Source organism: Hylobates moloch, unplaced genomic scaffold (genome assembly GCF_009828535.3).
Source record: "Hylobates moloch isolate HMO894 unplaced genomic scaffold, HMol_V3 SCAFFOLD_3, whole genome shotgun sequence".
NCBI classification, from domain to species: domain Eukaryota; kingdom Metazoa; phylum Chordata; class Mammalia; order Primates; family Hylobatidae; genus Hylobates; species Hylobates moloch.
Genome location: NW_026652278.1, coordinates 65217821 through 65243010, shown reverse-complemented (window position 1 = coordinate 65243010; position 25190 = coordinate 65217821). Strand labels below are relative to the sequence as shown.

At 39.3% G+C, this 25190-nt stretch overlaps 1 protein-coding gene and 1 long non-coding RNA gene across 2 annotated transcripts in view; both read left to right on the top strand.

Annotated features, from left to right (window-relative positions):
• The window catches only part of LOC116480734 (DNA replication ATP-dependent helicase/nuclease DNA2-like), a 218767-nt gene extending 217753 nt beyond the window's left edge, over nucleotides 1-1014 (top strand). The window contains exon 5 of the mRNA XM_058437019.1: nucleotides 987-1014. Within this exon, the coding sequence (XP_058293002.1) occupies nucleotides 987-1014 (28 nt within the window). The remainder of the gene's footprint in view (nucleotides 1-986) is intronic.
• Nucleotides 1015-1636: 622 nt separating this feature from the next.
• Nucleotides 1637-25190, top strand: part of LOC131383074 (uncharacterized) — a 47965-nt gene continuing 24411 nt past the window's right edge. Inside the window, exons 1-2 of the long non-coding RNA XR_009212799.1 lie at nucleotides 1637-2085; nucleotides 13320-13531. This is a non-coding gene — a long non-coding RNA (uncharacterized LOC131383074). The remainder of the gene's footprint in view (nucleotides 2086-13319; nucleotides 13532-25190) is intronic.

The following is a 25190-nucleotide window of genomic DNA, read 5'->3' as shown; positions in this document are numbered from 1 at the left end:
AATTATTTTGTTTAAGGAGGTTAAAGACAGGATCCCAATCCCTTCTAGCTTGTATGGTTTCTGCTGAGAAATCTGCTGTTAATCTGATAGGTTTTCCTTTATAGGTTACCTGATGCTTTTGCCTCACATCTCTTAAGATTCTTTTGTTTGTCTTGACTTTAGATAACCTGATGACTATGTGCCTAGATGATGATCTTTTTGTGATGAATTTTTCTGGTGTTCTTTGAGCTTCTTGTATTTGGATGTCTAGATCTCTAGCAAGGCCAGGGAAGTTTTCCTTGATTATTCCCTGAACTATGTCTTCCAAGCTTTTAGATTTCTCTTCTTCCTTGGGAACACCACTTGTTCTTAGGTTTGGTCATTTAACATATTCCCAAACTTTTTGGAGGCTTTGTTCATTGTTAAAATCCTTTTTTCTTTGTGTTTGTCAGATTGGGTTAATTTGAAAGCCTTATCTTTGAGCTCTGAAATTCTTTCTGCTATTTGTTTGAATTTATTGTTTGAGACTTTCCAGTGTATTTTGCATTTCTCTAAGTATGTCCTTCATTTCCAGAAGTTGTGATTGTTTTTTATTTATGTCATCTATTTCCCTGGAGATTTTTCTGTCCATATGATTTAACATTTTAAAAATTTCTTTAAGTTGGTATTCACCTTTCTCTGCTGCCTCCTTGAGTAGCTTAATAATTGACCTTCTGAATTCTTTTTCTGGCAATTTAAATATTTGTTTTTCTTTTGGATCCATTGTTGGTGAGCTTAGTGTGATCCATTGTTGGCGAGCTTAGTGTGATCCATTGTTGGTGAGCTTAGTGTGATCTTTTGGGGGTGTTAAGGAACCTTGTTTTGTCATACTACCAGAATTGTTTTATGGTTTCTTCTCATTTGGGGAGACTATGTCATGGGGAAGACCTGGGGCTTAGGGGCTGCTATTCAGGTTCTTTTGTCCCACAGGGTGCTCCCTTGATGTGGTACTCTCCCCGTTCCCCTAGGGAAGGGGTAGGGCTTTCTGAGAGCTGAACTGCGGTGATTGTCATTTCTGTGCTGGGCTCCAGGCTGGTACTGGGGAGTGTCTGCAAAGAGTCCTGCGATGTGTCTTCAGGTCTCTGAGCTGTGGATACCGGCACCTGCTCTGGTGGAGGTAGCAGGGGAGTGAAGTGGACTGTGTGAGGGTCCTTTGTTGCATTTTTGTTTGGTGTGCTGGTTTTGTGTTGGTTGACCTCTAGCCAGGAGGTGGTGCTTTCAAGAGAGCATCAGCTGTGGTACTATAGAGAGGATACAAGTTTGCCCTAGGGTTGCCTGGATAAGTATTCGGGTTTCTCAGGTGATGGGCAGGGCCATAGAGCTGCCAAGAGATTATGTCCTTTGTCTTCTGCTACCAGGGCAGGTAGAGAAAGACCATCAGGTGGGGGCAGGGTTAGTTGTATCTGAGCTCAGACTCCTGTTGGGTGGGGCTTGCTGTGACTGCTGTAGGGGATAAGGGTGTGGTTCTCAGGCCAATGGAGTTATGTTCCCAGGGGGATTATGGCTGCCTCTGCTGTGTCATACAGGTCGCCAGGGAAGTGGGGGAAAGCCGACAGTGACAGGTGTTACCCAGCTCCCACGCAGCTGGAAAGGCTGGTCTCACTGTCAGCATGCTCCCCCAACAGCATCAAGTTTATTTCCAGGCAGCAGGCAAGCAGGGCTGAGAACTTGTCCCAGGCTACAAGCCTCCCTGCTGAGAACACAAGCAGGGCTTTCAGGTTTTATGCCTCCCTGCCTGCCACAGCTTCTGTGCTTGTATTTGCACTCCCCGTTTGACCCCTTCCCCAGATTCTGTCCAGGAAACTTCATGTTCGGTAGAAATTGTTATAAAATTCAACTGGAAGTTTTCTTCTCCTTCTGGTTTTTCCTCAATTCCACTGGCAGCCCTCCCCAAGGACTCCTGCAAGATAAAGACAGAAATGGCCTCCCTGAGGACTGAGAGCCCACAGGGCTCTTGCTGCTGCTTTCTCTACCCCTATATTTTGTGCGGCTCTCTGTATTTGTCTCAGCTCCAGGTAATGTCAAATCCTTCTCTTATGATCTGGACCTTCAGGTTTCCCAGTGAAGGTATGTGTTTGGGGGCAGTCATTCACCCTCTCACGCTTTGGCACTCACAGTTTATTGGCTGTCTCATGGAGCCTGCAGTGGCAAGCTGCTTACTTCAAAGAGTCTGTGGATTCTCTTAGTTTTCCTGGTACATTCCTGCAGTAGTTCTTGGAGCAAAAGTTCATGATGTTAGTCTCCATATGCTGCTTTGTCTGTCCAAGTGGGAGCGGCAAGTTAGTCCTGCCTCTTATCTGCCATTTTCAAACTTTATTTTTTTTTAGAGCAGTTTTAGGGTCACAGAAAAATGGAGAGGAAAGTAGAGAGTTGCCACATATGCCCCTTCTTACCCCAGGTATCCTCCCTCACTAGGAACATTAGCCCAGAGTGGTACATTTGTTAGACTTGATGAAGCTACACTGACACTTTGTCATCACCTGTAGTCCATAGTAGGGTTCACTCTTGATGTTGTCCATTTATGGGTCCTAACAAATATATAATTACATATATCCACTATTGTAGCATCATGCAGAATATTTCACTGTCCCCAAAATCTGTAGTATGCCTATTCATCCTTCCCTTCCTCCCTCCCCTCTAACTCCTGGTGACCACTGATCATTTTACTGTATTCATAGTGCTGTCTTTTCCAGAATGTCCTATATTTGGAATCATACAATATGTAGCCATTTCAGATTGGCTTCATTCAGTTAATAAAGGGCAAACGGAGGGGTTCATGACCGAGATTGCCCACTGCACTCACCTGGCGACAGACAGACTCAAAAAAAAAAAATGTCTTTTCATGGCTTGATAGTTCATATAGTTCATTTATTTTTATTGCTGAATAATATTCCCCTGTAAGGATGTGCCACAGTTTATTTATCCATTCATCTACTGAAAGACATCTTGGTTGCTTCCCAGTTTTGACAATTATGCACAAAGCTGCTCTAAACATTCGTGTGTAGGTTTTTGTGTAGACATATGTTTTAAACTCATTTGAGTAAGTAACCAAGGAGTGTGATTTCTGGATTGTATGGTAAGAGTATGTTTAGTTTAGTAAAAAACTGCCACACTGTCTTCCAAAATAGCTGTGTCGTTTTGTGTTCCAAACAGCAATGAATGTTCCTGTTGCTCCATATCCTCGCCAGCATTTGGTGTTGTGTCTTGTTTTTTTGCCATTCCAATAGATGTGTAGTGGTATCTCTTTGTTGTTTTAATTTGCAATTCTCTAGTGACATATGATATGGAGCATCTTTTCATATGCTTATTTGCCATCTGTATATCTTCTTTGGTGAGGCATCTTCAGGTCTTTTGCCAATTTTTAAATTGAGTTCCTTCCTTCCTTCCTTCCTTCCTTCCTCTCTCTCTTTCTTTCCTTTCTTCCTCCCCCTCGCCCTCCTCTCCCCTCCCCTCCCCTCCACTCTCCTCCCCTCCCCTCTCCTTTCTTTTCCTTTTCTTTCCTTTCCTTTCCTTTCTGAGATGAGGTCTTGCTATGTTGCCCAGGCTGGTTTTGAACTCCTGGGCTCAAGCAATCCTTTCACCTTAGCTTCCCAAAGAGCTGGAATTATAGGCATGAAACACCATGCCTTGCCCAATTGTTCATTTTCTTATTGTTGAGTTTTTCTCAATTTTAAAATTGTGTTAAAATACACAGAAGATAAAATTTGCCATCTGAACCAGTTTAAGTGCATAGTTCAGTGGTATTAAATATATTCATATTGTTGTGCGACCACTAGCACCATCCATTCTAGAGCTTTTCCATCTTGCAAAACGAAAACTCTATATCCATTAAACAATAACTCCCTATTCCCCCCACTCCTCAATTTCTGGCAACCACTGTTCTACTTTCTGTCTCTATGAATTTGGCTACTCTAGATATCTCATATAAGTGGAATCATAGAATATTAGTATTTTTGTGATGTTAGTTCTTTTAGGTATATACCCAGGAGTGGAATTGCTGGATCATATGGTAATTCTATTTTTAATTTTTTGAGGAACTGCCATACCATTTTCTATGGTGGCTGTACCATAAACATTTACATTTACATTTCCACCAATAGTCCACAAGGGTTCCAATTTCACTAACGCTTATTATTTTCAGGTTTTCTAAATAGTAGCCATCCTAATGGGTATGAGGTGGTATCTCATAGTAGTTTTGATTTGCCTTTCCTTAGTGATTCATGATGTTGAACATCTTTCCATGTGGTTATTAGCCATTCTATACTTTCTTTGGAGAAATGTCTGTTCAACTCCTTTGTCCATTTGTGAATTGGGATGTTTGATTTTTGTTGTTAAGTTTTAGGAGTTCTCTAGATATTTTGGATATTAATCCTTTATCAGATATATGGTTTGCAAATATTGTCTCCTGCTTTGTGGGTTGCCTTCTTACTTTTTTGATAATGTGTTTAGATGCATAACATTAAAACATTTCGATAAAGTCTAATTTGTCTATTTTTTCTTTTGTTGCCCATGCCTATGTTTTTTTCTAAGAGTTTTATAGTTTTATATGTTATGTTTAGATCTTAGATTCATCTTGAGTTAATTTTTTAAATGGTGTTAAGTAAATGTTAAACTTCATTCTTTTGCAAGTGGATAGCCAGGTTTCCCAGAACTATTTGTTGAAAAGATTGTTGCCTTCACAATTGAAAGATCTTGATATCCTTGTCAAAAATCATTTGACCATATACATGAGGGTTTATTTCTGGGTTCTCTATTCTATTTTATTTATATATATATCTGTTTTTATGTTACTACCACATGATTTTGATTATTGTAGGTTGGTAGTAAGTTTTGAAATCACGAAGTGTGAGTTTTTTAACTTTGTTCTTTTTTTTCAAGATTTTCGCCATTTGGGGGCCCTTAATATTCCATATACATTTTAGGGTGAGTTTTTCTATTTCCACAAAAACCAAATCACTAATTTTTTTTTTTTTTTTTGAGATGGAGTCTTGCTCTGTCACCCAGGCCGGAGTGCAGTGGCACAATCTCAGCTCACTGCAACCTCTGCCTCCTGGGTTCAAATGATTTTTCTGCCTCAGTCTTCTGAGTAGCTGGGATTACAGGCTTGTGCCACCATGGCTGGCTAATTTTTGTATTTTTAGTAGAGACAGGGTTTTGCCATGTTGGCCAGGCTGGTCTTGAATTCCAGACCTCAAGTGATCCACCCATCTTGGCCTCCCAAAGTGCTGGGATTACAGGCGTGAGCCACCACATCCAGCCTGGAATTTTGATTACATTGAATCTGTAGATCACTTTGGGAAGCATTGACGTCTTAACAATATTGAGTCTTCCAACCCAAGAATATAGAATGCATTTCCATTTATTTATGTTTTAAAAATATTTTTCAGGCCGGGCGTGGTGGCTCACGCCTGTAATCCCAGCACTTTGGGAGGCCGAGGCAGGTGGATCACGAGGTCAGGAGATTGAGACCATCCTGGCTAACACAGTGAAACCCCATCTCTACTAAAAATACAAAAAATTAGCTGGGCGTGGTGGTGGGCACCTGTAGTCCCAGCTACTCGGGAGGCTGAGGCAGGAGAATGGCGTGAACCTGGGAGGCACTCCAGCCTGGGCAAAAGAACGAGACTCCATCTCAAAAAAAAAAAAAAAAAAATTTCAGCAATGTTTTATAGTTTTTATTGTACAAGTCTTTCACCTCTTTGGATAAGTTAATGCCTAAGTATTTTATTCTTTTTGATGCTATTATAAATTATTGTTGTGTTTTAAAAGGTTTTTGTAAATTTTGGATAACAGTTCTTTATCAGACATATCTTTTGCAAATGTTTTCTCCCCAGTCTGTGGCTTGTCTTCTCATTCTCTCAACAGTGTCTTGCAAAGCAGAAGATTTTAATTTTAATAAAGTACAGATTATCAGTTATTTCTTTCACAGATTGGGGCTTTGGTATTGTATCTAAAAATTATGAAACTCAAGGTCATCTAGATTTTTCCAGTTTATCTTGTAAGCATTTTATTGTTTTGCATCTTACATTTAGGTCTATGATCCATTTTGAGTTAACTTTTTTGAAGAATGTAAAGTCTGTGTCTAGATTCCTTTTTTTTTTTTGCACTTGGATGTCGAGTTGTTGCAGCACCATTTGTTAAGAAGACAATCTTTTCTCCATTGTATTGCCTTTGTTTCTTTGTCAAGGATCAGTTGACTATACTTGTGTGGGTCAATTTCTGGGCTCTATATTCCATTTCATTCCATTGATCTATGTATCTGTTCTTTTGCCAATATCACACTGTCCTGATTACTGTGGATTTATAATAAGTCTTGGACTTTGGTAGTGTCAGTTCTTCAACTCTATTCTTTGCTTTCAACATTGTGTTGGCTATTCTGGGTCTTTTGCTTCTCCGTGTAAACTTTAGAATCAGTTTGTCAAAATCCACAAAATAACTTGCTGGGATTTTGATTAGGATTCGTTTAACCTAAAGATCAAATTTGGAAGAACTGACATCTTGACAATATTGAGTCTTTCTATCCATGAACATGGAATGTATCTTAATTTATTTAGTTCTTTGATTTCTCTCATCACAGTTTTGTAGTTTTTCTCATATAGATCTTATACTTACTTTATGAGAGTTATACCTAAGTATTTCTTTTGGGGTGTTGCTAGTGTAAATGGTATTGTGCTTTTAATTTCAAATTCTACTTATGCATTGATGATATGTAAGAAAACAATTGACTTTTAAAATTTAGCCTTGTATGCTGCATTCTCTCTCTAACCACTTATTAGTTCCAAGAGTTTTTTTGGGTCAATTCTTTTGGATTTTCTACATAGACAACCATGCCATTTGTTAACAAAGAAGCTTCTATTTATTCCTTCCCAATCTTTTTATCTTTTATTTCCTTTTCTTGTCTTATTGCCTGAAGTGCAGTGGCATGAGGATGGCTGACTGCAGCATCACCTCTCAGGCTCAACTGACCCTCTTGCCTCAGCCTCCTGAGTAGCTGGGACCACAGATGCATACCAATATACCCAGCTAATTAAAATAAATTTTTTTTGTAAAGATAAGATTTTGCCATGTTGCCTAAGCTGTTCTCAAACTCATGGGCTCAAACAATCCTCCCATCTAAGCCTCCCAATGTGCTGGGATTACAGGCATGAGCCACCCTGCTTAGCTTTCAATTTCTTTAATAGATATAGCCCTATTCAAATTGTCTATTTCTTTTCATGTGAGTTTTGGCAGATTATGTCTTTCAGGGAATTATTGGTCTATTTCATCTAGGTTAGCATTTGTAGGCATAGATTTTTTTTCATAGTATTCCTTTATTATCTTTTAATGTCCATGGGCTCTGTAGTGATGTCCCATCCTTCATTTCTGATATTAGTAATTTATGTCTTATCTCTATTTTTCTTAGAGGTTTATTAATTTATTGACCATTTCAGAGAACTAGCTTTTATTAGTAATTTATGTCTTATCTCTATTTTTCTTAGTTAGAGGTTTATCAATTTTATTGACCATTTCAGAGAACCAGGTTTTATTGATTTTTCTCTGTTGATTTCTTATTTTCAATTTCATTTATTTTTGCTCTAATTTTTATTATTTCTTTTCTTCTGCCTACAGTGGATTTAATTTGCTCTTCTTTTTCTAGTTTCCTAAGATATAAGCTTAGATTATTGATTTTAGATATCTCTTTTTTTCTAATATATGCATCAAATGCTATACATTTCTCTTTATACACTACTTTTGCTGCATCACACAAATTTTGATAAGTTGTATTTTCATTTAGTTCAAAATATTTTTAAATTTCTCTTGACATTTCTTCTTTGACCCATGTATTATTTAGAAATGTGTTGTTTGCTGGGCACAGTGGCTCACACCTGTAATCCCAGCACTTTGGAAGGCCAAGGTGGGAGGACAACTTGAGCCCAGAAGTTCAAGACCAGCTTGGGGAACATATGGAGACTACATTTCTAAAAAAAAAAAAAAAAAAAAAAAATTAGCTGCGTGTGGTGGCACACACCTGTGGTCCCAGCTACTTAGGAGGGTGAGATGGGAGGATTGCTGGAGCCCAGGAGGTTGAGGTTGCAGTGAGTCGTGATTGTACCACCACACTCCAGCCTGGGTAACAGAATGAGGCCCTGGCCAAAAGAAAAAAAGTGTGTTGTTTAATGTACAAATATTTCTGTTATTGATTTCTAGTTCAATTTAATTGGGAGTATACACTATGATTTTTATTCCTTTAAATTTGTTAAGGTATATTTTATTGTTCAGAATGTGGGTCTAAGTGAATGTTCCATGTGAGCTTGAGAATAGTGCATATTCTGGTATTGTTGGATAAAGTATTCTATAGATGTCAATTATATCCAGTTTATCAATGGTGTTGTTGAGTTCAACTATGTCCTTATGATTTTCTGCCTGCTGGATCTGTTCATTACTGGTAGAGGAATGTTAAATTCTCTAACTATAATAGTGAATCCATCTATTTCTTCTTGAAGTTCTATCAGTTTTTGTTTTATGTACTTTGATATTGTGTAGTTAGGCTCTTATGCATTAAGAATTGTTATGTATTCTTGGAGAATTGACACATTTATCATTATGTAATGCCCCTGTTTATCTCTGACCATTTTTCTTGCTCTGAAGTCTCCTCTGTCTGAAAATATAACTACTTCAGCTTTCTTTTGTTAATGTTAGCATTGTATATCTCTCTCCATTCCTTTACTTTAAAAAAAGTTTTTAACTTTGATAAAGAATACACATTGCCCAGCATGGTGGTGTGTACCTATAATCTCAGCTACTTGGGAGCTTGAGCTCAGGAGTTTGAGACCAGCCTGGGCAACATAGTGAGACCCTGTCTTTAAATAAGTAAGTAAGTAAGTAAGTAAATAAATAAATAAATGTATTAAATTATCCACATAACATAAAATTTACCATCTTAACCACTTTTAAGTTTACAGTTTATTTATTTATCCATTCACCCATTGATGGACATTTTAATTGCTTCCACCTCTTGGCTGCTATAAATAATGCTGCTATGAACATGGATGCATAAATATCTCTTCAGAATCTTGCTTTTAATTCTTTTGGATTTGGGCAATCCCAGAAGTGGATCATATGGTAATTCTATTTCTAATTTTTTGAGGACCCATCACACTGTTTTCAATAGTGACTGTACCATTTACATTCCCACCAACAGTGCACAAGGGTTCTAGTTTTTCCACATCCTCATGAACATTGATTATTTTCTGTTTCTTTTTTAAAAGTAGCCATCCTAGTGAATATGAGGTGGTATCTCATTGTAGCTGTGATTTTCATTACTGTAATAATTTACAAAGATGATATTCAAATGTCCAAGAAGCACATAAAAAGATGAACATTTGAATATCATATAAAAATATGATCTTTTTTATATGCTTCTTGGACATTTGAATATCATTTTTGGAGCAATGTCTATTCACATCATTTGACCATTTTAAGATCGGTTCTTTTTGTTGTTGTTGTTGTGGAGTAGTAGCTCTTTATACATTGTAGGTATCAACCTCTTAGCCATATGTAATTTGCAGCTATTTTCTCCCATTCTCTAGATTGTGTCCTTTGAAATATGATATTTTCAAGCTGGATGTAGCACCATTTATCTATTTTTGCCTTTGTTGAATGTGCTCTGGGTGTCATATCAAAGAAATCATTGCCAAACCCTTATATGCCTTTACTTTTAATTGATATGTATCTTTACATTTAAAACAGGTTTCTTGTAGACAACATATAGTTGTGTCTTGTTTTTTCATCCACTCTGACAATCTTTGTCTTTTAATTGGTGTATTTAGACCATTAAAATTTAATGTGATTATTGATATAGTTGGGCTCATATCTACCATAATTGTTACTGTGTGCTGTTTGTTGCCTTTGTTCTTTGTCCTTATTTTTGTTTTCCACTCTGTTCCTGCCTTTTGTGGTTTTAACAGAGCATTTTATATGATTCCATATTTTTCTTTCTCAGTGTATCAATTATACTTTTTTAAAAACTTTTTCACTGGTTGCCCTAGAGTTTGTCATATACATTTACAACTAAGCCAAGTTCACTTTTAAATAACTCTATACCATTTCATGGATACTGTAAGTATTTTATAATAACTGAGTATTCTTATTTTCTCCTCCTGTATTATTGCTGTCATTCATTTCACTTATACATAGCTATAATCATCAAATGCATTGTTACTATTACTATATTGAACAAACTGTTACATGTTAAATTAATAAAAGAGTTTTTAATTTTATCTTCACACTTATCTATTCTCTAATGCTCTTCCTTTCTGTGAGAAACATCTGAGTTTCTCACCTACATAATTTTTCTTTTCTTTGAAGAATTTCTTTTAACATTTCTCACAAGGCAGCTCTACTGCTAACAAATTCCTCCAATTTTGTTTGTCTGAGAAAGTATTTCTCCTTCACTTTTTAAAGATAATTTTGTAGAATACAGAATTCTAGGCTGTTGGCTTTCATTTCCTCAACTCTTTAAATATTTCACTCTACTACTCTACTGTCTTTTTGGCTGCATTGTTTCACAAAGTTGAATACAATTCTCATCTTTGCTTCTTTATAGATAAAGTGTTCCCCCTGCAACCCTCCCAGCTTCTTCCTGCAGTTTGAATATAATATACCTACATGTCATTTTTGGAGGCTTTTATTCTGCTTGGTGTTTTCTGAACTTCCTGGATTTGTGGTTTGGTGTCTGAAATTAATTTGAGGGAAATCCTCAATAATTATTGTTTTAAATATTTTTTTCTGTTCCTTTCTCATTTTCTTCTCCTTCTGGAATTCCTATTCTGCATGTTATAACTTTTGTAGTTGTCCCACAGTTCTTGTAAACTCTGTTCCATTTTTCTCCCAGTCTTTTATCTCTTTGCTTTTCAGTTTCGAAAGTTTCTATTGTTATATTCTCAGGTGCAGAGAATTTCTTTTCCAGTCTACTAATGAACCCATCAAAGACACTCTTCATTTCTGTTTTTGATTGCTAGCATTTCTTTTATGCTGTTTCTCAGAAGTTCTATATCTCTGCTTACATTAGTTCCTTTAACATATTAATCATAGCTATTTTAATTAATGGTCTGATAATTCCAACATTCTTGACACTCCTGGGGGGTTTGATTCTGGTGTTTACTTTGTTTCTTCAAACTGTGTAGGTATTCTTTTAGTATGCCTTGTAATTTTTTGTTGAAAGTCAGACATAACGTGTTGGGTAAAAGGAACTGAGGTAAATAGGCCTTCAGTGATGTGGTGGTAAGGTGTTGGGGAGGGGAAGTGTTGTATAGTCCTGTGATTAAGTCTCAGTTCTTTTTTTTTTTTTTTTTTTTGAGGTGGAGTCTTGCTGTTGCACAGGCTGGAGTGCAGTGGCATGATCTCAACTCACTGCAAGCTCCGCCTCCTGGGTTCACACCATTCTTCCGCCTCAGCATCCCGAGTAGCTGGGACTACAGGTGCCCGCCACTACGCCCAGCTAATTTTATTTTTGTATTTTTAGTAGAGACGGGGTTTCACCGTGTTAGCCAGGATGGTCTCTATCTCCTGACCTTGTGATCCACCCGCCTTGGCCTCCCAAAGTGCTGGGATTACAGGCGTGAGCCACCGTGCCCAGCCAAGTCTCAGGTTTTTTTTTTTTTTTTTTTTTTAACCACTTTAGGTGGGACAGGATGGCTACAGGGGCCTGGATTTGGGTGTTTGCCTTCCCTCAGGTTTGTTAGGCTCTGATAAGATCCTTGTAGGGTTAGGCTTTGGTAAAATAGTTTCTCTTGAGGACAGGCCTTGTTAAGAAGAACAGAATGTTCTGGAGTATTTCAAAATTACACCTTTACTTTACTATTGCTCTCTCTCTTACCATTACTTTTCCCTCTTCCTGCTGGAAGCCCAAGGAGATTTTTCTCTGATGTTCACTGTGAGAACTCGGAGGAACTCCTGGAAGTAAAGTGTAGGCATCCCCCTTGCAAGTGGGCCCTCCCGGAACTTTAACTCCCAGACTTGTCCACACGGAGCCTCCAGCAATTCATCAACTACAGTTCAGGGTTTTCTAGCCTGGTATTTGTTCCTGCACAGATTTCTTTTTATGAGTTTCTGCTCCTATAAGTTGATTCTCTGTATCCTCCTGTCTAGGACTACTGGTTTGCTCTGCAAATTTAATTTTCTAACAAATCTAAGAAGAGTTACTGATTTTTGTTTTGTCAAGTTTTAACTTGTTAGGACAGAGTGATGACTCCTAAGGTCCTTATGTGCTAGATGGGGCAAACTTCTATTTCAAAGGCTTTTCTAATTTTCTCTTAAGACATTATACATTGTGATTACTTGCTCTTGTGTTCCTTATAGTATAATATTTATTCTTGAATAATGTATTTTAAAATTTGAATTCTTTGCTGAATTGTGTCACTTCATTTTTTTTTTTTATCTTTTTGTTTTTCTTTTTTCTCATATAGGAAGTACTGTCATTCTGACAGCAGGTTCACCCAAAGGGTACACCTTGACTTTGTAATAGTATCCAGGACTGTTCTATTAAATTTCAAAATGAGAAAACTCTTTTTCATCTATTGGCAGATAATGTGCACCCAAATTAAGTGTGAGTGGGGGTCTGACTGTATATCTGAAGTGTACAGGCAGAGGTGAATGTGCGTGGCTTTAGCAGACCCACACTCATCCAGAGATAACTGGACCATGGAGGCAGGGTGGGAGTGGAGGGAAGTCATCATAGGATGGTGATCAGGTGCTTGCAGGGAGAAGAGAAGGAAAAGCAGATGAGTGAACAGGGGCAGGTGGTGTTGGAGAATTCCATCAAGTGGACATCAAGAAGGGACTGGAGGTTAAAACCTTTGGGATAAAGAAGAAGAAAAAAAGACAAGCTGGTAAAAAGTAAGGTCTGGGGGGTGGAGGCAAGAAGGGGAGTTGCTGAAAACTCTAGAATAAGCAGTAAGACATCTTTCAATAAAACTGCCCCTTCCCAGATGGCACCTGGGCACTGTTTGCTGGGCACAAACATGGCACTGTTTCCTAGGAGATGATTCCTCTAGTTCTTTAAGGTAGTAATGAATGACAACAAGAAGTTACTTCTCTATGCTAGACACGGTGTAGAATCCAGAGCCTGACTGGCTGTGATGCGCCCATGGTGACACCAAGGGGACTCTGCATGGGCACATCCCGGCCCTCCTCACTGCATGTTCTCCAAGCCAGGTCTTTGAAACCGCCAGTGATGGCAGGTGTTAACTCCTACGTGTAGGTGGTTGGCTAGTGACCCCAAAGAGCCTCTGAGAAACTTGGAATTCCCCTTCTCTTTCCAGGGAATGACAGAATCTGGGATGATTTTCTTCTGTTTCTTATCTAAAAAACAACAAAAAGCCCAGCATACACTGACTCACACAAACCTTTTGCTAGAGGCAGCTCTGTAGACTTAAGACGCTGTCATTTTTCAGAAGATCCCAGCTTGCTTTGGAACTACAGTCAGCCCTGCAACCCACCCTCACCTTGGACCCTGCCGCTGCTGTCTGTAAAGGTGAGTGAGATAATGCCTGCTGCTCAGCTCAGGTCCCTCTGTCCAACAACCTGGGTCTGCTGTTGGGAACAAAGAACAGGAGAACAAAGAAAAACTCCCAGCAGCCTTACGGACCACATGGCTTTGCAGCAGACTCAGCTGAGCAGTTGTCGAAACACCTGTCACCAGTATGTGGATTTTAGTGATGAGCTGTCGCTGCATTTCTGAGTTGCTCTAGTTCTTACTTATGTTATTGCATGTGTTATATCATTTAAAAATGCCACTTAGCTCATTTTGAAATGGAAGATTACATTTTGATCAATTTTGGGACCTATTTTAGTGGCATATTTTCGTGATCTGTAGGAATGTTATTTTGTTCCTGATCTTTTTTCTTATAATAACTTTATATGGACTTTGATGTGCATACTTTTCTGTTATTCGATTTCATGCAAAATTAATTTCTTAAACTTTTGGAAGAAGGTATGATGCAGAGTGGCTTTGCTAACTTGCTAGAGCTCCCTCTTCTGTTGTTTTGTGAAGTGTTAAAAAATATAGTGATGTCCTTGCTGAGATTTTGTGGCTCTGTTCATCTCCTCTATTTTCATATGGATCTTCTCTTTTCTTCACCTCCATTGTCCTGCAAGGTGGGGCCCTGTCCTTAGAGGGAGGCAGGTCAATTTTGAGAATTCATGAAGAGTTGACTGCCTCTGGTCCTTCATATCTTACTCGGGACCCCTTGCACTCACTAGCCATTGGATTGCTTAAAGCACTCTCTTTCAGGTGCTAAATTAAAACTGACCTATATACTTTCCAACCAATGCCTACTGGATATTTTGGGGGTCTCCTGTTTTCAGGTTTATTGTGTGTCCCATTGTTTTTCTCTGCTCTCCTCTGCACCAATGCTAGTGCAGGTCTTGTGGCTACTAAAGTTTTGTCCCCAAGTGTATGTTGATGTTGTGGGGCTAGCTTACCACCCAACGTTTTTTTTCCAATTGAGGTATAATCTACAAACAACAAAATGCACAAATCTGAAGTGTTATGTTGAGTGAGTTTTGGCAATGTGTGCCCTCACCTTGTCACCTGATTTTGAGATAAATATTGTCCACAGTTTTTTTTTAAATAGTGATAAAATTCACATAGCAAAATTCACCATGTTAACCATTTAAAAGTGTATAATTCTGTGTTTATTAGTATATTCACAAATTTGTGCAATCATTACAACTATTTAAATCCAGAGCATTTCTATCATCCCGAAGAGAAAACCCATACTCCCTATTGCTCCCAGCCCCTGGCAACCACTAATCTGCTTTCTGTCTCTATGGATTTGCCTAATGAGGACATTTCATGTAAATGGAATCACACAATACGTGGCCTTCTGTGTCTGGCTTCTTTCACTTAGCATAATGTTTTAAAAACTCATCCATGTTGTGGCATGTATCAGCACTACATTCCTTTACTTGGCTGAATAATATTCCATTGTAAACATATACCACATTTTATTTATCCATTCATCAGTTGATGGACATTTGTCCCCCCGCCCCCTCACTTTTGGGCTGTTATAAATAATGCTGCTATGAATATTTGTGTGCACGTTTTTGTAGGAATGTATATTTCATCTCTCTTGAGTATATACCTAGGAGTGGAATTACTAGGTATATGGTAACTATATCCTCTTGAGAAACTATCAGACTGTTTTCTAAACTGGTGGCACTACATTACATTCCAATCAGCAGGATATGAAGGTTCCAGTTTCTCCTCATCATGCCAACCCTTGTAATTATTGATCTTTTAAGTTAGAGCCATTCTAGTGATATGAAACAGAGTATCATTGTGGCTTTGATTTGCATTTCCCTGATGGCTAATGATGTTGGGCATCTTGTCATGTGCTTACTGGCATTTGTATGCCTTTTTTGGAAAAATGTGTTTTGAGATCCTTTCGCTACCTTCTATTTGGTTTATATGTCTTTTTTTAATCATTGAGTTGTAAGAGTTCTTCATATATACTAGATAAAAGTCTCTGATTAGACATACAATTTGCAAATATTTTCTTTCACTCTCTGGTTTGTCTTTTTTCCTTCCTTCCTTCCTTCCTTCCTTCCTTCCTTCCTTCCTTCCTTCCTTCCTCCCTCCCTCCCTCCCTCCCTCTCTTCCTCTCCCTCCCTCCCTCCCTTCCTTCCCTCCTTCCTTCCTCCCTCCCTCCCTCCTTCCCTTTCTCCCTCCCTTCCTCCCTCCCTCCCCCTGCCTCTCTCCCTTTCCTTCCTCTGTCTGTCTCTCTCTTTTCTTTCTCTTTCTGTCTTTCTCTTTTCCTTTTCAATTTCCATTTCCTTTTCCTTTTCCTTTTCCTTTTCCTTTTCCTTTTCCCTTTTCCCTTCCTCCCCTCCCCTCCCCTTCCCTTCCTTACCTTTCCTTCCCTTTCCTTTCTTGTCTCACTCTGTTGCCCAGGCTGAAGTACAGTGGTACCATCTTGGCTCACTGCAACCTCCACCTCCTGGGTTCAAGGAATTCTCCTGCCTCAGCCTCCCAAGTAGCTGGGATTACAGACATGTAATCCCAGACCACACCCAGCTAATTTTTGTATTTTTAGTAGAGACAGGGTTTCACCATTTTGGCCAGGCTGGTCTCGAACTCCTGACCTCAAGTGATCTGCCTGCCTCAGCTTCCCAAGTGCTGAGATTACAGGTGTGAGCCACCATGCCCAGCTGTCTTTTTCACTTTCTTGATGGTATCTTTTGAAGCATGAAGTTTGGTATCCTTTGAAGGATGAAAGTTTTAAATTGTGATAAAATTCAACTTATTCTTCTTCTGTTGCTTGTGCTTTTAATGTTATATCTAAGAAGCCTTTGCCTAAATGAAGGTCATGAATACTTTTCCCTATATTTTCTTCTAAGATTTTATAGCTTTAGTTCTCACATTTCGTTTTATGGTCCATTTTGCATGTTTTTTGTATGTGTATTTTATGTGAGAGGAGTCCACATTTATTCTTTTGCATGTGGATATGCAGTTGTCGGAGCACCCGTTTTTGAAGACCATTCTTTCCCCCTTGAACTGTCTTTGCACCCTTGTCTAAAATCAATTGGCTTGCAGTTTTATTTTTGGACTCTCGATTCTATTCCACTGATCTATAGGCATATCCTTGTGCTAGTACCAAAGTATCTTAATTACTGTAGTAAGTTTTGAAATTGGGAAGTGTGAGTCTTCCAACTTTGTTTTTCTTTTTAAAGATAATTTTGGCTATTCTAGATTCTTTGAATTTGCATATGAATTTGAATTTGCTGTGTTTTTTGTAAATTTAAATACTTTTATGCTTCAAAGGATACCATCAAGAAAGTGAAAAAGACAAACCAGTGAGTGAAAGAAAATATCTGCAAATTTTATGTCTAATCAGAGACTTTCATCTAGAATATATGAAGAACTCTTACAACTCAATGATTAAAAAAAGACACATAAACAAATTAAAAGGAGGTCAAAGGATCTCAATACACATTTTTTTCAAAGAACACATACAAATGCCAGTAAGTGCATGACAAGATGCTCAACATAATTAGCCATCAGGAAAATGCAAATGAAAGCCACAATGAAACTCTGTTTCATACCACTAGAATGGCTGTAATTTAAAAGATGGATAATTATTAATACAAGAGCTCATGAGATAAGGAAAAATTAGAACCTTCACACACTGCTGATTGGAATGTAAAGTGGTGCAACCACTTTAGAAAACAATCTGATAATTTCTCAAGAGGATAAACATAAAGTTACCATATACCTGGTAACTCCACTGCTAGGTATACCTAAGAGAAATTAAATAGAATCCACACAAAAATTTGTATACAAGTTTCCATAGTAGCATTATTTTATGGTAGCCAATTGTGCTATGAGATGTCTGGTTGTGGATCTCTGCATTTATTCTATTTGGAGTTCTTTGAACTTTTTGGAAATATAGAGTAATACTGGCTTTCATCAAATTTGGGAAGTTTTTGCCATTTTTTAAAGAATTTTTTTATACCATTTTCTCTCTCTTCTCTTGGTACTCTTATTTATCATATGTTGATGCAATTAAAGGAGTCCCAAATTCTTTGAGGCTTTGTTCATTTTTCTTCATAAGTTTTATCTGTTCTTGAGATTGCACAAGCTCTATTCATCTACTTAATGTTCTCTGATTCTTTATTCTGCTAGGTTAAATCTACTGTTATGCCTTTTCTGTGAATTTTAAATTTCAGTGATTGTACTTTTCAACTCAAAAATTTCCCTTTGGTTCTTTTTTGTACTTTGTATCTCTTCATTGGTATTCTCTATTTGATGAGACATTGTCATCATACTTTACTTCTTTAGCATGCTTTCTTTAGTTCTCTAAACATATTTATAATGGCTGCATTTCAGTCTTTGTGTGTTAAGTGTAGCCTTGGGGCCCTCCCACAGGCAGTTTCTGTTGCTTGATTTTTCCCCTCAGGTATGGGTCACAACTTCCGGTTTCTTTGCCTGTCTCATAATTTCATGTTAAAAGCTGGGCATTTTATATTTTTATTTTGCAGTAATTCTGCATACAGATCCTTCTTCTTGAGTTTGTTGTTGTATTTTTCTTATTATTTATTACTCATTTGGCTGGACTATTTAGTAGTCCACAGCTGAAGTCTTTGGTGTCTCTCCTCGGAGGGTGCAGGCTTAGCCATGCTCATGGTCACCTTGGAATAAGTAGTTTGTTTTTTTTTTTTTTGAGACAGAGTCTTGCTCAGTTGCCCAGGCTGGAGTGCAGTGGCACGATCTTGCTCACTGCAAGCTCCGCCTCCTGGGTTCACGCCATTCTCCTGCCTCAGCCTCCTGAGTAGCTGGGACTACAGGCGCCCACCACCATGCCCGGCTAATTTTTTTTTGTATTTTTAGTAGAGACGGGTTTCACCATGTTAGCCAGGATGGTCTCGATCTCCTGACCTCGTGATCCACCCGCCTCAGCCTCCCAAAGTGCTGGGATTACAGGTGTGAGCCACTGCACCCGGCCCTGGAATAAGTAGTTTTAGCAGGGCTATCTCTGTCTCTTTTCCTCATTTCTTTGTTATGCTGTCTGCCTCTGTTGGTATCACACCCAGATGTTGGGCTCCACTGTTAGCTAATTCCTCTATTTAGTTTTTGACAATGTCCTAGGGCATAAATTGCTCCACAGTTTTATTCAATTAAATTTAAACTCCTTGGCCGGGCATGGTAGCTCATGCCTGTAATCCCAACACTTTGGGAGGCCAAGGCGGGTGGATCACTTAAGGTCAATAGTTTCAGACCAGCCCGACCAACATGGTGAAACCCTGTCTCTACTGAAAATACAAAAATTAGCTGGGCATGGTGGCGTGGGCCTGTAATCCCAGCTACTTGGAAGTTGAGACAGGAGAATTGGTTGAACCTATGAGGTGGAGATTGCAGTGAGCCAACATGGTGCCACTGGACTCCAGCCTGGGCAACAGAGCGAGACTCTGCCCCCCCAAAAAAAAAAATTAAACTTCTTTGCAGGAATAGTTTTTGAGGCCAATCTCTGAGGTTTGCTTTAATCTCAGGAGGACTCTTAGCTGTCTCCATTCATGACACTTTCTGGTAAATTAGCCGGACTGTAGTTTAGCTTGCTGCTCTCATGGAGCTGCCAACCTTTCCTTAATTGCTTGCCACCAAAACTTCCACGGTTTTCGAGAGAGCCCTTAGGTTGAACTTCCCTATATTCTTTTCCAAAAAGTCAGTTCCTTTGGAAAGTGCTTTGGAGCTCTCTATTCTTGTAATCTGCCTTGTCTGCTGGGCAGAATCTCTGAGCCACTATTCTGGAGCTGGAAGCAGTGATAGTAGCCCACTTCTTTTGCAGTGACAGTTTGGTTGAAGAGTAGGGCACTGGGCCAGGGCAGTGGTAGCCTCTGGTCTTCTTGGCTTCCCTTTCCTGGCATGGACCCTCTGAATGATGCCTTTCCTGGCATGGACGCTTTGAATGATCTGGAGCCTGGTGTTCTCAGCCTGCTGTTCCTGATGTTGAACCTCTGCTTTACATTTAGGGTGTGGAGGAAGGAAGGGAGCCTCCAGCTTGTCGGCTGTACTTGCCCAGAATTTAGCCTTTGCAACATGGAGCTGCAGGGATGGGAAATGTTGTCCACTTGCCTTCCCTAGGTATATACTGTGGTCCTTGAGTGGGAGCTGAGGGAACGGGGAGCTTGTCTTCTAGGCCACACCCACTCATAGCGGAGCTTCCATTACCCTGACCTGTGGGGCAAGGGTGGATAGAGGGTGGGTCATGGCTGAAGTGCCACAGACTTGCTATTTCTGCTATGATTTAGTAGAATTTCTTGAATAAAGATCTCTACTTGATATATTCCATTAAGAACATTTCCAGATAATTTAAATGATTGATTTTTTTTCTTATAATTTTCACCAATTATAAAAAATTCTGCGGTGGTTTCACTGTGGGGCAGGTCTGTGAAGCTCCTCACAATACCATTTTCATTTAGAAGTGGAATCACTAGTTTGAGTTAAAGTTTGTGTCTAATAACTAAAATATTTGAATTTCCTGTTTGTTCATTTCTGTTGTTTTTGCTTTTGTCTTGATTTTTAGTCAATATTTATACTTTTATCTGCTTGGTTATCTTTGGTGAAATGCCAAAAATCACACACAAAAATTTTAGAGATAAATTGTGTCTCTAAATGATTTAATTTCCTTCCAAAGAGAATTTACTTTTGTTTCTGGCAAGCAGACTAGTGGCAGATAACCTTAGTTCAATTAGAAACTGAAGGCCAGGCATGGTGGCTCACACCTGTAATCCTAGCATTTTGGGAGGCTGAGGTGGGTGGATCATTTGAGGTCAGGTGTTCAAGACCAGCCTGGCCAACATGGTGAAACTCTGTCTCTACTTAAAATACAAAAATTAGCCAGGTGTGGTGGTAGGTACCTGTAATCCCACCTACTGGGGAGGCTGAGGCAGGAGAATCGCTCGAACCTGGGAGACAGAAGTGTCGTAGTGAGTGGAGATCGCACCACAGCACTCCAGCCTGGGCAACAGAGTAAGACTCTGCCTCTAAATAAATAAATAAATAAATAAATATAAATTTTTTAAAAATTTAAAAAATTAGAGATTGATATGATATGAAGGTAGTTGTGATGATTAATTGCATGTGTTAACTTGACTGGGCTAAGGGATGACCACGTAGCTGGCAAAACATTATTTCTAGGTATGTTTGTGAGGGTGTTTCCAGACTCAAATTGCAACTTGCACTGTTGACCTCCTTGTTTCTCAGGCCTTTAGACTTGTCCTGAATCACACCATTAGATCTCCTAGTTCTTTGTCTTGCGGATGACAGATTACGGGAATTTTCAGCCTCTATAATTATGTGAGCCAATTCCTATAATAAATCTCCATCTGTCTGTCTGTCTGTCTATCTCTCTATCTCCTATTTGTTCTGTGGTTATTTTATTTTATTTTTTTGAGACAGGGTCTTGATCTTAGGCTGGAGTATAGTGGTGTAAATAAACACAGCTCACTGCAGTCTTGACTTCCTGGGCTCAAGTGATCTGCCTGCCTCAGCCTCCCTAGTAGCTGGGACCACAGATATACACCCTCAAGCCTCGCTAATTTAAAAAGTTTTTTTTTGTAGAGACGGGGTCTCATCATGTTGCCCAGGCTCGTCTTGAACTCCTGGCCTCAAGTAACCCTCCCACCTCGGCCTCACAAAGTGCTAAGATTATAGGTGTAAGCCACCATGCCCAGCCTTAGTTCTGCTTCTCTGGAGAACACTAATACAGTAGGCTTCAATCCTTAGAAGGGCTGGTCTATTTTGGCTCACTCTTTCTTTCAGGGTATAACCCTTCAGGGTCTCATTTGAAATGTCTTACCTCCTTGGTGGGCCTAACTCCGATTTTTAGGCTCCCAGTCAACTTGAAGTCAGTAAGTCAACTGAAAGATTGTTCAGCTCCTCAGCTGTTGTTTTCAAATTGGCAAATACTTTAAGGGAGGAAGTTATGTTATAGTCCCCTTTCTGGGATTTCCTTTATTTTGGGTCTTTTGTTCTATAAATCCTAACTATTTTGATAGTTCTCCAATGCCTTCAAACAGGTTAAAAATATTTAGTCTAGCTTTTATAGCTGTTCTCAGTAGAACAAAACCAGCCAACCCACTTATTTCATCACTGAGTTTTAATTTTAATGAATATTTAAATATTTTCCAGAATTTTTTCTTTTTTCTTTCTTTCTTTTTTAGACAGAATTTTGCTCTGTTCCCCAGGCTGGAATGCACTGGTGCAATCACAGCTTATTGCACCCCTGACCTCCTGAGCTCAAGCAATCCTCCCATCTCAGCGTCCTGAGTAGCCAGAACTATGGGCACACCACTACACCTAGCTTTTTCTTTTGCCAGGTTTAAAATTGTTTCCTTAAAAAATATTGCCCAATCTTTTCTTTTTCATAGTGTCTTGTCCACTTTGTATAGTTCCTACAGTAAAAAAACCTCTCTATTTTTTAAATTTTTTTATTTTTTGAGGCAGGGTCTCACTCTGTCACCCAGGTTGGAGGGCAGTGGCTTGATCTCGACTTACTGCAACCTCTGCCTCCTGTGTTCAAGCAATTCTCCTGCCTCAACCTCCCAAGTAGCTGAGACTACAGGTGTCTGCCACCATGCCTGGCTAATCTTTTTTTTTTTTTTTTTTTTGAGATGGAGTCTTGCTCTGTCACCCAGGCTGGAGTGCAGTGGCGCAATCTTGGCTCACTGCAACCTCCGCCTCCCGGGTTCACACCATTCTCCTGCCTCAGCCTCCTGAGTAGCTGGGACTACAGGCGCCCGCCATCACGCCTGGCTAATTTTTTGTATTTTTAGTAGAGACGGAGTTTCACCGTGTTAGCCAGGATGGTCTCGATTTCCTGACCTCGTTATCCACCCACCTCGGTCTCCCAGAGTGCTGGGATTACAGATGTGAGCCACAGCTCCTGGCCTAATTTTTGTATTTTTGGTAAAGATGGGTTTCACCATGTTGGTCAGGCCAGTCTTGAACTCCTGACCTCAAGTGATCCACTTGCCTCAGTCTCCCAAAGTGCTGGGATTCAGGCATGAGCCAGTGTGCCCGGCAAGAAAAAATCTCTTTAAACATTCTTTTTTTTTTTTTTTTGAGACAGAGTTTTGCTGTGTTCCCCAGGCTGGAGCGCAGTGGTGCAATCTTGGCTCACTGCAACCTCTGCCTCCCGGGTTCAAGCAATTCTTGTGCCTCAACCTCCCAAGTAGATGGGATTACACGTGCCCGCCACCATGCCCAGCTAATTTTTGTATTTTTAGTAGAGATGGGTTTCACCATGTTGGTCAGGCCGTTCTTGAACTCCTGACCTCAAGTGATCCACCCGCCTTGGCCTCCTGAAATGCTGGGATTCAGGTGTGAGCCACTGTGCCCGGCCACATTCTTGTACATATGTTCTTATGGGCTAATTCTTTTAGTTCTTATAAAGGGGAGTCCTGTAAGTTGGACTGTTGTGTGAAATGTATGTGCATTTTGAAAGTCAAGAGCTATTGCCAGATAACTTTTTTAAAATGCTGTAGAATGTCAAACTTTCCTTAGCCATGTATGAGAATGCCCATTTCCCTGAGTCCTTGCCAGTGCCATGGGAGCTGTTATAGCCTTCTCTCAGCTTGGCATGAGAAAGAGCCCGCAGCACTTTAACCTGGGTAAGCTTCCAAGAGGTCTGTAGGTAGTGGAGGTGGAGGAGGTGGAGAGAGGATACCTCAAGAGGGATATGTTGGACTACTTCTAATTGGGCAAGTCGTTCTCTGCATAATTAATTTTGAGAAGGGAAAGAAAATTTATAGTTTGTGAAGCAGGTGTCATCAGTTGTGGAAGATCTACTTCATACTAAAGTTTGGATCTATTCATCTTTTAAAGCGTATGCTTTTAAGTCGTGTACCAGGTGTCAATTTGTTCATAAAGATAATTCCAAGGCCCCCATTAAAGTGATTCTAGTAACTGTTGAATTGTTTTGGCATTGTTGGAGCTTTAACTCAGTTAATTCAGTTTTGGCCTTACTCTTTGAATCTACCTCTCAATTCTTATTCTCAAAGGGATTGACTTTGGTAACTATGCTTGCTGGCTTAGGCTCAAGACTTTCCCCTTTCAGAATGTTGACCTTGTTCTTCCCTCCCAGTTTTTTACTCTTTTGGGCTGTGACCCTTGATTACACTATGTTGGCCACCCCTAAGTTCTATTCCTGGCCCACTTGTGATGACCTGGGGTTGGAGGAGAATAGCCATCTAGATGATGCAGGGCAGGTGAGCTCTAAAATTGGGGCTTAGCCTACCCCTTACCTGTTGAAACCTATGTTTCATTTGCTGTCATGAAAGATAGCTCAGGAAGTTAAGGAGAAGATATATTATAAAGATGAATGTTATCTTGAGAATATTCATATGTGAAATTAACATTGATGTTTTTGAATGAATGGTAAGGGAATGGAGAGAACTGGCTGATGACCAGTAAGATAATGAAACTGTGAGTTTCAAGCAGAGTGTTTAGCAGAAAAAAAAGTTATATTGGGCAACATTTTGCAGCTTATTTTGATAGGTTTTAAATTAGAGGAAATGCAGTAGATGTTATATGCGTAAATGTTAGCAACACATTTCAAACAGTGTTTGGAAATTTTACTAGTGAAATTTAAGATGGCTTGGAATTAGAAACAGTCACATGGTTTGCAATCTGCTTAAAAGACTGCAAATTGCAAATGGTATTGTTTAGTAGTTGGCTGAGAACCTTAACAGAGGTTGTAGAGTCTGAAAATTATCACTGGCATCTCTAATTCTTAAGAAAAATGTCTTGGAATTTCAGGAGTTTCTAAGCAGTATATTTGTAAGAAAACAAAATAATTTCTGTCCTCTGGGGAATCTCAAAGTGCTGAGAGCTGACTTCTTAACAAAGTGGTAGGAGTGGACAGTGCTTTATGAAGACGGACATTTTATGTTCAGCTGTGGCAACCAGCCTGGCCCTAAGAGATGCTCTGTAGCAATTAATTCTCTTTGTGGTGGCTGATGGCTTCATACTCTGTGTGTTGTAGGGATTTAGAAAGGTTTTCCTATAAAATAGAGTTGACTGTATTCCAAATCCTTGTAGGTTACTTTGTGTAAATTATTCCATTTATTTTCTTGAATAACTTTTGGTATTATTTGCATGTTGTATTGATGTTATTTTCCATGATTAAAAACAACACAATTTCAGGCCAGGTGCAATGGCTCACACCTGTAATTCCAGCACTTTGGGAAGCTGAAGTGGGTGGATCACTTGAGGCCAGGAGTTTGAGACCAGCCTGAGCAACATGGTGAAACCCTGTTTCTACAAAAAATACAAACATAGCTGCGTATAGTGAGTACGCACCTGAAGTACCAGCTATTTGTGGGGCTGAGACAGGAGAATTGCTTGAGCCCAGGAATTTGAGGTTGCAGTGAGCCATTATCGTGCCACCTAACTCCAGCCTGGGTGACAGACTCTGTCTCAAACCAAAAACAAACAAAAAATTCTGAACCATTGATCAGAATTTGTCTGTTTTATTGTATTCCAGGGAAATTGTTTCCCACTTATTTTCTGCCTGTTTCCCCTGCTCCATCATTGATTTTTATCTATTCTTAGAGCAATCTTAAAGGATATATTGACCAAAAAAAATTCATAATCCTATCACTCTACCTCAGAAACATTCAGGGAGCTACAT